At 41.3% G+C, this 15,312-nt stretch overlaps 1 protein-coding gene across 1 annotated transcript; it reads right to left on the bottom strand.

The window, feature by feature from the left end:
* Positions 1 to 1,470: 1,470 nt before the first annotated feature.
* trim44 (tripartite motif containing 44) lies at positions 1,471 to 14,812 on the bottom strand. Its single transcript, XM_067436504.1, has 6 exons — positions 14,439 to 14,812; positions 8,302 to 8,796; positions 8,122 to 8,199; positions 5,868 to 6,182; positions 3,917 to 3,936; positions 1,471 to 2,448 (listed from the first exon to the last, which is right to left on the bottom strand). The coding sequence occupies exons 2-6, from the start codon at positions 8,746 to 8,748 to the stop codon at positions 2,367 to 2,369; spliced, it is 942 nt and encodes a 313-aa protein (XP_067292605.1). The 5' UTR covers positions 8,749 to 8,796; positions 14,439 to 14,812; the 3' UTR covers positions 1,471 to 2,366.
* Between the last annotated feature and the right edge of the window lie 500 nt (positions 14,813 to 15,312).

The raw sequence follows: 15,312 nt of genomic DNA, 5'->3' as shown, positions 1-15,312 counted from the left end.
CCATTTTACATATTGCATTGCAAATTTTATATCGCTACACTTCAGCCTCCATAAATAGGGGTGAGCACGAATATATTCGATCTGTAATTAATGTTTGAAAAATAAAAATAATATTGAAATTTTACTATATTGCTTCGCTGGCCTAAATGCAGTGAATCCATTATACATCCCTCTAAATCTCGCAGTTATAACTAAATCCACTGGGTGGTGCTGTGGAGCGTGTTAATAACTCGACTGTATTTGATCACTAATATCGTCTGCCTCGTGATGTTTGAAATGAAAATGATCTTACAAAATGGAGTTACTTTTAATAAATTAATTAATGAAAGTGAGTTAAAAAAAAAAAATCACATCCAAACACCAGTCGAATGAGAACAAGCTGTCCATCACCGCATTCACGAGTGCAGAAGAGCACAGATGTTCACTGAGTGAGAGAATAACGTATAGCAAAATGCATTTCATGCAAATCATGATTGAGACAAGCTTCCTTTAAGTTTTGTTGAGGGATTAAAAACAGAAAACACAAAGTGCTGTCAGAAACTTAACTTGACACCGTTATCTTTGTGTCTCTGCATCTGTCATCGGGGTTTGTAGTTGCCAACTAACAGTACTTCAGCGAGCACTTGATTTAATGAGCGAGGCCGTGCGTGAATCACAGAATGTGACGTTGGAATCAGAACGTAAACGTTATTGGGTGGAGGGAATATCTGTATCTTACCCAGATACAGCAAATCTATTTTATGATTGGCTGTTCGGTCTCTATTTTTATTAGATTAACTGGTGAGTGGCAGGGCCGTCAGAACTCTATGGGGAACTCGCTTGATTCCTCTAACAGCGCGCGTGTTACCCTGGCGATTTCTCTGCGTGAGAAATACAAGGTGTGGCGTGTGAGCGTGTGAACGGGTTGAAATGCGTGTGTCTCACGCCCAATGCGTGAGACTTGAGAGCCCTGGTGTAGCCTGAATGAGTGACTGAGTGAGTGGAGGCGGGACTCGTTTGCATTCTTTCCACAAAAGCACTGAAGCTTTTATTTTGAAATCAGTAATATCATTATCATCATCAGCTTGATCACATGATGGCAGGAGTTCAGAGTCAGTGTGTGTCGAGGTAATGAAATCATCAGTCTATTAATGACACAAACATAACATGTTATGTGTGTATGCTAAGCCAGAAGTCAGACTTTCCACATGGTGTGTGTGCTTTCTGGGAGTTTACCTCACATTCATGGCAATATTAAAATCACACGTTAGCCTTGAAACGTCAAAATACTCTTTTCTTCATTTCTTTACTGGAACAAACGCAGAAGTTTGGTTCACAGATTCTGTTGCAGAGGTCAGTGCACTCAATATCCAAGACCACATGGGGAAACATTATTTACAAGCAATGCACATAACACAATCAGATTACTTTTTTCAAGTAACGCATTACTTATAACTTTAAGTTATTCACCTGTGGTGTGAAATACACCTTGTGAGGCGGTGGTGGCTGCAGAAAGTACACAGCGAAGGAGAGCTTTAATCCAAATAACAAACAGAGATGGTTTAGGACACGTTCACACAAACGAAAACCGACGAGGAACAGAACAGGAAATACACAGGGTGAATGAGGATCTAAACCTCAAAGACAGATTAAAAGCACGCCCAGCTCAGGTGGAAAAAAGCAAAGTAAAGCAGAAGTAATGTTAAGGCATAGTTTTCCATTAAAAAACAACGCGGGGTCCATATCAAACACTGACCATATCAAATATATAATGCCATTTTTTCCCAAAGCAAAGCATCGTTTAGTTATTAAAGAGAGAAGATGCAGCACTGACAGACCCAGAAATACACTCAAAACTGCTGAGGAAAACACACACCATCCGACTCCAGACCAACACACTGACCTGCAAACACAAGACGTGGTTCAGCAGAAGCTTACGATCAGGGCTGGAATATATCCGTGACCCCGGACAATTTACATTTCTTTCTGATAAAGGAAAAAGGAGCCGACAAATGGACTAGAAACAATGAACTGGCCAAATATATAACCCAGTCTGTTTAAGCTGGATCAGAGTCAAAGCAGAGCATGAGGATGTGAAGGGAAGTGTGTATGATATGAGACCGTACTTCAGGAACCACCTCGTCAAATCAGGATAAATACAGCAAATAAAAGGTTACCAAGAGAGATTTCTTTCCTTTAAAACAATGCAAAGTACAAAAAATTTAAAATGTAGTGTTTCAGCTTCCCATGTTATTTTATTACCTTCGATAAAAAGAAATACATTGGTTAAAGATAAAACTGAAATAAAGAAACACGGTGAGCACATTTACATTCAGCTCTAGGCATAGTTTTCTCATGAGAGGAGAAAGCCGGAGACTTGGTACTCATCAGGGGGTATGTCCGATATATGCGTCTCCTCTCTTTTCATCTCCTGAAGGATCTTCCATGTCCATTCTGTGATTGACTGCTCTGTAAGAGGAAGGAAGACTCATGAATTATACAATTACAGTCAAACTTTAACAAAACACAGAAACAGGCAGAGGAATTTCAAACTCGGAGGTCAAAAATTCCCAATGAACTGTCCAGAAGTGATGTGGAGTCACGGAGCGCTGTTATAACAGCGGTTAGGGATGGAGAACCGGGACTGATCTGGTGGACTCTGGTGAGATAATGGCCACACACACTGCCAGATTCTCCTCCACTGCCAAACTAAACACGGTCTGACTCCCTGCCAAATCCTCTTCTCTGGAGTTCCCCAGGATCTGAAGGGGAAGGTCTACAAATGCAACATTCACGAGCTCCAAACTTTTCAGAAATGTACAGGACTGTCAACTTGAAAGAATAAGGAAGACTTCAGATTCTCAAATTTGGGACCTCAGTATTTCTAAAAGCCTGCACACCCACTGTGTCCGTCTTCAATCACCCCACAGTTAGTATCCAACAAATGATGTCCAGCTGTTGGTATGTTGTGAGCAAACCATGGCCATTTACAATCAGCATCAAGGCCCAGTTCTCTGTACATGTAACTCGTGCTGGAAAAACTAGTCACAATTGAGTTACTGTTATTTTCAAACTTCAAAATTATTCATGATTTGTTGCAATCAGACAAAATATGACTCCTGTTTGAAGTCGATAGAGTCAGCAAAGTCCATTTTGAGAAAAGTCGAGTTAAAGTTCTCTAAAGGTCCCAATACGTAATCACCAGCAACCATACCTTAACAATTGGCACACACACCCGGTCAATACCCATATCTATAGGAGAAATATATATGCAACGTAATTCATGATGCCACAATTGTTGGATTAACATTAATGAAACAGACAGCCTATATAATAAGACCTACTGCGATGCACAGATCTAATATAATGTTACATATCAGATGTTTTTCCCAAACGTTCACTTAAGACACAACGGATGGTGTGTGTGTGAATACTCGCCATGACAGATATTCTGAAGTGCTGTTATTCTGTGTATATCTGGATTGTGGCATCTTTGTGCGCACGCTTCGATTGGTTCATTTACATTAGCGTGAGATTGTAAATCTCATGTCACTTAGAATCCGCCATGAATATTCATAAAGCTGTGCTTATGTTGAGAGGAAGGGCCAGTCTTCAAGAAGCAAGCAGAGAAAACGTTTCATGGACAAGGTAAAGGTCCTCATTTCAGAAAACTTACAAATAAAGATACTGTGAAAACCTCAAATCAACCAAAATTGACATTTTCCACTTGTTTTGCCTGTAGCTCATAATTATCCTGTGTGCATTCCTACTCATTTTGCCAGCACGGGTCCCTTATATATATATATATATATATATATATATATATATATATATATATATATATATATATATATATATGTATATATATATATATATATACACACATTTTTAAATGGTACCTGGCAGTTACAGAAACAGATCATTTCAAATATCTTACCTTAGTCTCAAATCAGGAATCTGAAAAACAGAGCGAAGAAAATAAGTTATTCATGTGAAATGCCTGTTCTTCTGCTATATATCATAGCATAGAAATCTAGACGCACCCTAGCAGCAGCAAATATAATTTGCCTCGAGTGTCGTCTAGCAACTCTCCATATAGACGTGCGAAATAGAAAAAACAAACTCTGGTCAGGCCAATCACATCGTGTATAGAGTCGGTGTGCCAGGCTTAACATAATGACGACGGCCGAGTTGCGTTTGCGTTCTTCTAGTAAATATAGAAACTGGTGAACGGCGGCGGTCTTTCGAATCAGCTTTGACCGCGACTCTGGAAGACTTGAGTTCAGCTTTTCTCTGAGAAAAGAACAAAGAACGGCACTGAAGTCATTCTTAAGAAGGGAAGATGTGTTCAGAGTTTTTCTGACCGGATACAGTTAAAGGGAAATCTATCAACTAGCTCCGCTTCACCTTCTTTGTTGCTCTGGTTGGTTGTAGCGCTCTCCTATCGTGTGCAGAGGGAATCTCAAAGACAACCTTTTATCCCGCCCCTCGGATTGAGCCCTGCCAATGGTGAGTTCCCAGATCAACATCTTGTTGTGGGTCTGGTTTGTCAGGATAGCTATATCACACACTCCAGACAAGGACCAGCGTGCCAGGGCTGACAATGGCATTGAGACCAGTAGAGCTGCGTTTCCCTGCCTACAATATTCAAAATACTCTATTTACACCAGCTCTGCGATCACAAGAGTTTCAAAAGTGTGTAATCATACAGTAATGTGTTATTAGCTAGCTGCCATACAGCTTATCTCCATGCTGAAGCTTTTGGTCATGCCTGTTCTGTGATTTCAGCCCTTATCTAAAACTCTTCTTCCCCGTTAAGGGCTTCTTGATTTCTTCCAGTGGTTCCTGGACAGTTACCGTTGGTTGCTTGGTAGCCATTTAGCAGATGCACACTAACTTTCAAACAGAGGCAGATGTGTTTGATTAAACACTGCAGGACCAGAGTTGCTCCTCTCTCCACCAAAGCCAACATTATTTGGATACATTGACTATCAAATATGTCTGCTGAGTATCCATATATACCAATCAGGCATAACATTATGACCTAATATTGTGTTGTTCCCCCCTGACCTGTCAAGGCATGGACTCCTCTGGACCCCTGAAGGCGTGCTGTGGTATCTGGCACCAAGATGTTAGCAGCAGATCCTTTAAGTCCTGTAAGTTGTGAGGTCAGGCCTCCATGGATCTGACTTGTTTGTTCAGCTCATCCCACAGATGCTCGATTGGATTGAGATCTGGGGAATTTGGAGGCCAAGTTGGCCTTAAACTCGTGCTAAACTTGTGCTCCTCAAACCATTCTTGAAGCATTTGTGCTTTTGTGTCAGGAGCATTATTCTGCTGGGAGAGCCACAGTCACCAGTGAATACACGTGCATCAATGAGCCTTGGCCGCCCATGACCCTGTGGCCGGTTCTCCACTGTTCCTTCCTTGGAGCACTTTTGATAGATACTGACCACTGCAGACCGGGAACAGCCCACAAGAGCTGCAGTTTTGGAGATGCTCTGACCCAGTCGTCTAGCCGTCACAATCTGGCCAAACTCACTCAAATCCTTACGCTTGCCCATTTCTCCTGCTTCACACACATCAACTCTGAGGACAAAATGTTCACTTGCTGTCTAATATATTCTACCCACTAACAGCTGATGAAGAGATCATCAGTGTTATTCACTTCACTTGTCAGTGCTCATAATGTTATGCCTGATCTGTAAATGTAATTTGTTCTTGTGTTAATGTAGTTCATACCTTGAATGCAATGCAGACATATGCCAAATGTGTAAATGTACTCATCCAAGCTAACCAGCCCAAACCTCTTCACACATTACGACTGAAGCGACGTCTGAATGTGGGTTTGTGAAACGCTCTACAGGAGTGAAGCCGACTTGACTGACCAGTGGAACGGGGTCCAGGAGAGCTTCAGGTGGAGGTGGAGGTGCGCTGGCCAACAGCGGGGCGAGGGACATGGACGCGACTCCGTCCTTCTCCATCTGATCCAGGGCACTCAGCTGCTGCGTGATGGAGTCCATTTCCTCCTGAAGCTTTTCTGTGTGGGCACTAATCTCAGAAATCTTCTCTCCGGTCTGGGCGGTGAGGAAGGCCTCCTTCAGATCCACCAGGTGTAGGACGCGCCACTCCTCCCTCCGGACCAGCTTGTGCAGCTCATCGAACTGCTCGTTCACAAACTGCTCCAGCTCCTCCAAACTCCTCTATGAGCAAACAAGCAATAGAGGTTTTTTCAAACAGTATTTTCATTTTTTAAATGATTTCAATCATATTTCAAGCAGTTCATAAGCATCATGGTGCCACCAAGTGTCAGCTGAAAGATAAATACATTATTTAATATATCGGCCAAATTGTCTTATCGGGCGATAACAATAACACTAAGGGCCCTATTTTAACGATCTGAAATGCAAGTGTCAAAGCCTGAAGCGCAAGTAACTTTGTGGGCGGGTCTCGGCGCTGTTGCTATTTTCCCGGCGGGATAAATGGCTCTCGCGCCCGGCGCAAATCTAAAATGGGTTGGTCTGAAGTAGCTTCATTATTCATAGGTGTGGTTTGGGCGTAACGTGAATAAACCAATCAGAGCGTCATCCAACATTCCCTTTAAAAGCAGCTGCGCAAGTTCCATTATGGATCGCTATTATTATGGCGTATTTACCAGACGCACGCCAGGAGCGGTTCACAGCCGAGGAGACTGATGTTCTTGAAGAGCAGTGAAAGACAGAGGAGTTGTGTTGTATGCAGATGGGTGAAACCCACCCAAAAGAGCGTCGGTTAAACAGGCGTGGGAGGAAATAGCCACAATTGTTTCATCAGCTGGCATCCCCAGGACGTCGCACCAGTGCCGCAAGCGCTACAATGACATCAGAAGACGGGGAAAGTCCAAGCTTGCCAGCATCAATCGGGCACGCCGTGTAACAGGAGGTGGATCTGCCTCTACTCAGGACCTGAAGCCAGCACACCACAATGATTTCCGTCATCTCATGTGTTAATATTTTTTTAGCGTAACAATTTATGATTTGCAAAAATAACTGTTGCATCTGTGTAGATTACATGAGCAAAGTGTATGCGCGTTGTGCACGCTATACATTATGGTCAAGCATGCGCCCTTAAAATATCGAACAACGTGCAACACGCCACTGACTTTAGACCAGGTTTTTTCTGGTCAGTGGCGCAATTGTTTAATGGAACAGCAAAATAGCACCAGGGATTGTTTGCGCCGGAACACGCCTCCTTTTTTGCGCTGAACCGCCCAGGGAGCGCAAGTTCATTCACTAGTTTAGTGACGTGCTTCTGTGGAGGGAAAAGCGCGCTTTGCGCGGGTGCAAAATAGGAATGACACATGAGTCGGTGTACAACGTCTATAAATATATTGGATGGTATGGTGGCCAAATAGGCGGGACCTGCATATTGTGCATCCCTAATTTACACTTAATTTAATAGTTATACATTCTATTTACAAAAAACAGCAGCATTTTCTTTTCAATATCTGTAAATAGTTGCTGGCCCAGTCAGACGTCAGTGGGCGGAGTTAGTGTAAATGGCCTCTGACAATAAGGTGAGCTATTTGCACCTCTGATTTTATTATAGCAGTGGCTATTTTGCACTGAAAGGCGAACATAACACATTTTCTTAGCGATAGATGATATTTAGACTATATGTATTTATATGTATTATGTATACTATTCACACAATATGTGTAAATAGTAATTAGATGCTATTTATACTTTATTTTGACAAATGTATAATATTTTCAGCTCAGTATTGTTGTACATTAACCGGATGCAATAATAACAGAGTGTAAATGATTATATTTATTAAAATTATTAAATGGATGCCACCTTAATGGGACAATAAAAGCCCTCCCTACCCCTAACCCTACCCATAGAAATGTTTTATTCTCATAGAAATACACCCCATTGACATGCATTATACGAGCAATGGTTGGAGTTAAAAATCTTAATTTGTGTTCTCCTGAAGAAACAAACACACCTACATCTCAGACGCCCTGGGGTGAGCAGATAAACATCACATCATTTTAGGGTGAACTATCCCTTTAAGGCTCACGCTTTACTGACACACCACTGAAGACGTTGAAATACACACGTCTATTTTAAATCTTGTTAGGCACACGGAGGGACTCACGTCTGGGCCGATCCACTTGTTCTTGATCCGCTCTGATATTTCATGCGTGTGCTCCAGCAGGTCAATGCCTTCCCTGCTCTGAAACACAAACACACCAGTGTCAACACTGTGAGTGAGTGTGTGTGTGTGTGTGAGAGTGAGTGAGTGAGTGAGTGTGCATAAGTGTGAGTCAGGACTGACCTTCTGCCACATGTATGCCTCTCTGAGGGTGATGATCTCGTGTTCTCTGTGGTCCCCCTGCACCGCACACACCACACAGATGATCCGCTGGTCATTTTTACAGTAGAGCGACCCCTCCTGATCGTGCTCCTTACACCTCAGTCTCTCCACTGTCACGGTTTCCCTCTTCCCTGCTCCGGTGTGGATCTGCGGCTCCTCCGGTGCGGCGGCTGCCTCCGCTCCGCTCTCTGACGGCTGAGGCTCCGGAGCGCAGTACGGGTGGAGCTGATGTCCGGTGCTCTGGGAGTGTCTGTCTGCATGGCTGCTGCAGAAGGCGAAGCGGCAGTGTGTGCAAACCCAAGCGGCCGGCTGAGGCTCGTCCGGTTCACACGCGTCACACGTGCCGTCCATCTGCGGCAAGTTCTCCTCGTTCAGGCAGCTGTCCCTGCATCCTCCTGATGCATCCATGGCGCCGGAAGAAGGTGACGGGATGATGGGGAGTGCCTGGGTAGGAGCCTAAAAGTGGGCAAAGGACAATGCAACTGAATGATTGTCAGTAACAGTATTGTGTTGATGGTTCAGTCGACTAAAGGTGAGCACACACACACCACTGAGCATGACTTTGGAGTGTATTAGTTTGCTAAAATAAATATGGTAGGAAAATTTGAGCCATGTCCCATCATTTTTCTTCCGGCAGCTGTTTGATATGTTTTTCCACTTATACCCATGAGTGGGTTTTGGCTATGTACAGTACAGAGTAATATACTGTATATCTACGTCTTTATTACTGACGTTATATTCGTCTCAATAGCCAGAAGGGAACTGGCACTTTGGGTTTTGTTCTTTTGTTCCTTCTTCTGTCAGCTTTGCATGCACAATAGAGGACAAAAGATATATTTTGTGCTGTGTAATCTAAGTCATAAAGCCCATTGTTTATATGCATCATTTATCAGACAGACATCAGCAGATAGATGAACGCTTCACTGCGAAAACACATTCGGGTCATCCCGTGTCAGCTCAACCAGAGGGCCCCGGGACAAATTTTATATCTTGTTAATATTTTTTTCTGTATAAAGACAAACATAAATAGTCAAAATATCGCCAGAATATGAAATGTCGAAGATGTATGTTGACTTAGTAACCCATTGTTTTGTAGAGGAGGGTTAACATTTCACCTGAGATTTGGCTTTATAAAGATGGCTGCATCCTTTTATTATCATCACAGTGTCACATCTGTTCTGTGTCCGACACGCTGTGGGACTTTTATGTTGAAGTTATCATTGCATTGTTTTCTGTGTCCTGTTTCCTGTGGAGTTTTGTAGTTTTTCATGTTGATTAGTTTTCCCAGGTGTTTCCCATTCACCTTCCCTTGTGTGTATTTATACCCCTGGGATACCGCTGTTCTCTGTTGGTCTTGTTTGCTGTTATGCAGGTGTTCTTGGCTTTCTGTTCCCCATGGTTTCTTTGTGTTTGCTCAGTGTTATTTTGTTCCTGATTTTTCATCTATATTGTTTATTCATTATTAAATTCTCCCTGCATTTTGGATCCCATCTCTGCCTGCCTTCTGTTCCGTGACACACAGCGATTGGCAGATCTATTAGTTAAATCTGTTGATTTTATCAATCTGTGTTGTATTGTATGCCAACAGTGATCGGTCAAACATTGGGAAATGGCACTTCTTGTGTGGTTTTGCCTCACGTTTGAATGCCTGTAACTCAAGAGGTATTAAATATATCTTAATATCTTTTGAGATTCGGATTCTTAATAGACTTTCATTTTGGTGTTGTTACTTTAAAGGCCCTCGATGGTTTAATACCAGATATTGAGATCTTAATCCGGCTCAGGAGTAAACTGGGTGAGTCCATCCATGAGTTTTAAAAGTATCGTTTAGGCACCGGTAATGTTTTAACAGAATTGTTTAGGCACCAGTATCATTTTAAAAGTTCCGGTTAGACACTGTTATCTTAAAAAACACAACCGGATAAATCTAATCAAGCATGAAAATGCGAAAGAGCTCAATTCAGCTCAGGTCAGTGTGTTTTTTTAAATAATATTTTTTCAAATTGTACCGCACTTCATATTAAACAAAATCTCAAAGTGATTTAACAGATTTAAAACTGTTAAACAGAGTTAAAACAATCAAAACAAAAAAATGAAAATGAAAATGTAAGTAGTAGTAACAAATAAACCAAAAGCTCTGCTAAAAAGGTGGGTTTTAAAATCAGGATTAAAAGCTTCTACTGTCTGGGATCCGCAAGTGGTCAGGGAGAGCATTCCACAGACGATGGGCTGCTGAGCAGAAAGCCCAATCTCCCAAAGGACGGAGCCAGGCTCTGGGAGTTTTGAGAAGATAAGCCTGGAGGAGACAAAGGCGTGGACAAGCTTTCCGCATCTGCCAGTGTAAGTATGGGATGAAGTTTGGCAATGTTACTGAGATGGAAGAAGCAGCTCTTACACAGATGTTTGATGTGAGCTTCAAAAGTAAGTTTTAATATCCTTGTGGATACTGTAGTGTTAATTTTGTCACCTATTTTTAATTAGTCTTATCCTTGTGACAAATGTCCTTGTTGGTTTTAGTCATCTCTCAGGGTAGTCCTTCGACGTCTGATGATGACTTCCTCTATGATTTGTGTGTTCTTTGATGACTGTATAGTCCGATGTAGGAAGAACACTGTCTTTTACAGACAGGACATATACAAATTTCTCCAGATTGTCTTGGGGAGCTGGAACAAGCATTGCCTGCTTTCTCTGATGTATTTAAGACGGATGAAGATGAATGAAGTTCAACTCTCCTGTCTTCATAGCTTTGTTCTCCATTGTGACAGAGTTGCCGCCAGAGTGTGCGGTTTATTGCGCTACTTTCCAGGGATGTGGGGTTCATTCCACACTTCTTAAGACAGGATTTTAGTCTTTCAGTCTCTTTTTTTGACCTGCTGCAGAACAGCAACCAAGATGTAATTGACCGTACAATACCTTATGTGGAAAGCGACCTGATGGGATTCTCACAACATGACCAAGCCATCTAAGTTGGTAGAGCATTAGGGTTGCTTCTATACTCCAAAATTTTGCTTTTTGCAGGATCTCAACATGTGGTTTTCAATCTTGCCATGTCACTTTGAGGATGCGCTGCAGGCATCTAATGTAGAAAGATTCCATGATTTTCAGATGTCGAGCATAGATAGTCCAAGTTTCAGAACCATACAGAAGGGTGGTGAGGCAGATTGCCCGATGAACAGCGATCTTTGTGTGAAGCCTGCTTGATCTTGTATTTAATATGTTGATCCATGCTACAGTCACTAGATAGAAAATTGTCAAGATATTTAAAGTGTGGCACTATAGTAAGTGGGGAATCATAAACAGTGAATACCGGTGGTATTTGTGGAGGATCCGACGATCATTGACAAAGGACTTCCGTTTTCTTGATTTTTACAGCTAGGAGCATCATGCTGTATGCTCTTACAACAGCATTAAGAGTAGACTGTAAATCTTCTGGAGTACGTGATACCAGGGCACAATCATCTGCATACTGCAATTCCAGCATGCAAACCAACTGAAGCTTAGTGACCGCCTAGAATCTCCTGATGTTAAAGGTTACTATCCAGTCTATAGCACTTCCCATGAGAGGTCACAATGTACAGTTTAGAAAGCCTTAGAAAGATCCACAAAAGCGATGAACAAATTCTTATGGTGTTAATTTCTCCTACATTTCTCCTGCAGCTGGCGTGATGTAAATATCATGTCCACGGCACTTCGACCTGCTTTCAACCCACTCTGTAATTCTGGCAATAGATTTTCAGAGATAGTATTGACAACTTAGAGCATGACCTTCGCCAGAACTTTACCTGCAACTGAAAGAAGAGCGATTCCCCTACTATTTTTACAAATGGATCTGTCACTCTTTTTTTTATATATTGTGACAATATTTGCATCCTTGTTGATGTTTTTTTTAGTTTTAGTCGACTAAAAGTCAAACCCTTTTCAAAAAAAGTTGGGACACTGTACATATTGTGAATAAAAAAGGAATGCAATGGTTTACAAATCTCATAAACTTATATTTTATTCACAATAGTATATAGATAATGTCAAATGTTGAGAGACATTTTGAAATGTCATGCCAAATATCGGCTCATTTTGGATTTCATGAGCGCTACACATTCCAAAAAAGTTGGGACAGGTAGCAATAAGAGGCCGCAAAAGTTAAATGTACATAAGAAACAGCTGGAGGACCAATTTTTGATACCATGAAATTTAAAATCAACTTATTTTTCCCTGAAATTTTCTTAGTTTAAACATTTGATATGTCATCTATTTTGTATTCTGAATAAAATATTAACATTTGAAACTTCCACATCATTGCATTCTGTTTTTATTCACAATTTGTACAGTGCCCCATTTTTTTGAAATCAGGTTTGTAAATACATGTGCATTTAGGCTACATGTAATTGTTAAACTTGATTTCCTTACATATACATTAGCTTGTATGCCTAGTTACATTCATTTTTATTATGATGGGAAGGCCCACACACCCATGTGGCAAAATAAGTTACATAAAATAGACATAACCTGCATAATGTATGTGCCACAACACCATAGCAAACTGGTTGATTTTACAGTGTAGATGGCTAAAATCAGCATTAGCTTAAGAGACGTTATATAACGTCATCACTGATGCAGCAGCCCTTCAAGCAATGTTGTCATGACAACCGGTACACAATATTCACTTCAGGAGGTTTTATTATTAGTATTATTGTATTATTTCTTCTCATAGACCTTGTAGAAAAGACGATAGTTGTATTTGTTTATATTGAGCCTCAAAGTGTGTGTGTGTGTGTGTGTGTGTGTGTGTGTGTGTGGCCTGGTAATCCCTACGTTATGGGGACAAAATGTCCCCACAAAGATGGCAATATCCGAAATCCTTGTCCTTGTGGGGACATTTTTAGGTCCCCATGAGGAAAACATCTTATAAATCACACAAAAGGAGTTTTTTGGAGAAAGTAAAAATGCAGAATGTTTCCTGTGATGGGTAGGTTTAGGGGCAGGGACAGTGTAAGGGGATAGAAAATACAGTTTGTTCAGTATGAAATCCATTACGCCTATGGAAAGTCCCCATAAAACATGGAAACACAACATGTGTGTGTGTGTGTGTGTGTGTGTGTGTGTGTGTGTGTGTGTGTGTGTGAGCCTGTTTATGTGGTTTATGAGGACACAAATTTGTATAACTACATGGGTATTACACTGGTATTACACTATAAATGTGGTTTATGAGGACATATCAAATGTCCCCATAATTCAAATGGCCTTAAAAACACACTAAATGATGTTTTTTTGAGAAAGTAAAAATGCAGCATGTTTCCTGTGATGGGTAGGTTTAGGGACAGGGGCAGTGTAAGGGGATAGAAAATACGGTTTGTACGGTATAAAAACCAGTACGCCTATGGAGAGTCCCTGTAAACCACATAGACCAACATGTGTGTGTGTGTATATCCTGGGTACCATGACAACATGCGACACACGTCATAATCTAAAAACCACGCCCACCGTCTCCATTGACTGTGTATTGCGTGAAGCGCCTCCTTGTCATTTCTGACTTATAACAACAACAAAAAAGAACAGTGTCTAAAACCTGATGTGACAATGTTTACAGCAAACAAGCTAAAAAAACACCAGACCCAAAACCCCAGAAGTTTTTAAAAGCTGTTGTGTAGACCCAAAAAACAAGCATTTTCAGGACACAAAAGTGGATACAGGTAATTAAGACAGAGATATGCTGTATTACTATACCCACTGGAGGGAAACCTGATCAGAGACAGGAAATATAACATAAAATTGACATTTGGATATTTTTCCAAATAAACCAAATTAGCTGTTAGGACTTTGTATTTTGCTAGGCAAGGTAATGACGTCTCAGTCCTAGTAGTCATTTAGCAGATGGTATTATCCAAAGCAACTCACATACCCCTAAATCATCCTGAAGGAGGTAGTGTCTCGCTGAAATGCACAATGAGGAAGTTCAGGAGCCACAACTATTCAACCTTCCTTCTTGCACAGATAGCTACACAAAAGGCTTCCAGCTCCTGAACGCTCACAGCATGAGAAAGAAAGTCAAAGACTTGCCCTCATTTATCTTCCCATCTCTCTCTCTCTTTGCTCGGTCTTACCTCTGTCTTTTTTTGAAGTGGACTCTGTTTGCTTTGTCTCTGTGCTGCAGGCGTTTGACCCTCTGTGGTGTTGCTGCTGTTTTTTTCTCTTTCGCCCTTTGTTTTGTTAATTTTACTTCTATTCCGTCTGACTGCCCTGTTTTCACAGAGTTGTAACACAAAACATGGTGATCTCAGACTTCTGCTGCTGCTCTGCCTGCACTTCCTTGTTTTGCTTTGAGTTTTTTTTAACCACTTCCTGTTCCTCCAAAACAAGCTGAAAGACAGTGACCAACTACAGCAGACAGAGAAGGACAAAAACCATGGAAGGATACTCGGCTCCCGAAATATTTGTTGTCATTTAGTTGATTTAATGTTGGATTAATGTTGTTATAATTCCAAAATGGTTCTCTCTCTCTCTCTCTCTCTCTCTCTCTCTCTCTCTCTCTCTCTCTCTCTCTCTCTCTCTCTCTCTCTCTCTCTCTCTCTCTCTTAAAGGGATAGTACAAGCATTGCCTACCATAATAGGGAAAAAGTACTATGGTAGTCAATGGTTGCTTGGATCTGCTTGGTAACAAACATTCTTTAAAATATCTTATTTTGTGTTCAGCAGAACAAAGAAACTCATACATGTTTGGAAAAACTTCAGGGTGAGTAAATTATGACAGAATTTTCATTTTTGGGTGAACTTTCCCTTTAACGTCACCATGAAATCAAATTAGTTAAATGTTGTTGTTGTTTTTTTTCTTCCTTGGAATATTGCAGTATTTATATCAGTGACAGCAACATCACGAGGATGACATGAGATCAGCCAATAGCAAACCACAACCATCCAATCAATTCCCCACAGACACAATCAAGCCCGCCCTACATTTGTCCCTGTTCCTGAAGAGTT

Source organism: Pseudorasbora parva, chromosome 25, assembly GCF_024679245.1.
Source record: "Pseudorasbora parva isolate DD20220531a chromosome 25, ASM2467924v1, whole genome shotgun sequence".
In the NCBI taxonomy this organism is placed as follows: domain Eukaryota; kingdom Metazoa; phylum Chordata; class Actinopteri; order Cypriniformes; family Gobionidae; genus Pseudorasbora; species Pseudorasbora parva.
The sequence above is the reverse complement of the archived record's forward strand: the minus strand, read 5'-3'. Positions and strand labels throughout refer to the sequence as shown.

Excerpts from the sequence above, each read along its gene's own strand:
- trim44 (XM_067436504.1), bottom strand. The coding sequence starts at position 8,748 with ATGGATGCATCAGGAGGATGCAGGGACAGCTGCCTGAACGAGGAGAAC. Across the intron at positions 8,200-8,301 it reads AGGCATACATGTGGCAGAAG|AGCAGGGAAGGCATTGACCT; the intron begins GTCAGTCCTGAC and ends TTTGTGTTTCAG. Across the intron at positions 3,937-5,867 it reads TCCTGGACCCCGTTCCACTG|ATTCCTGATTTGAGACTAAG; the intron begins GTCAGTCAAGTC and ends TCTGTTTTTCAG.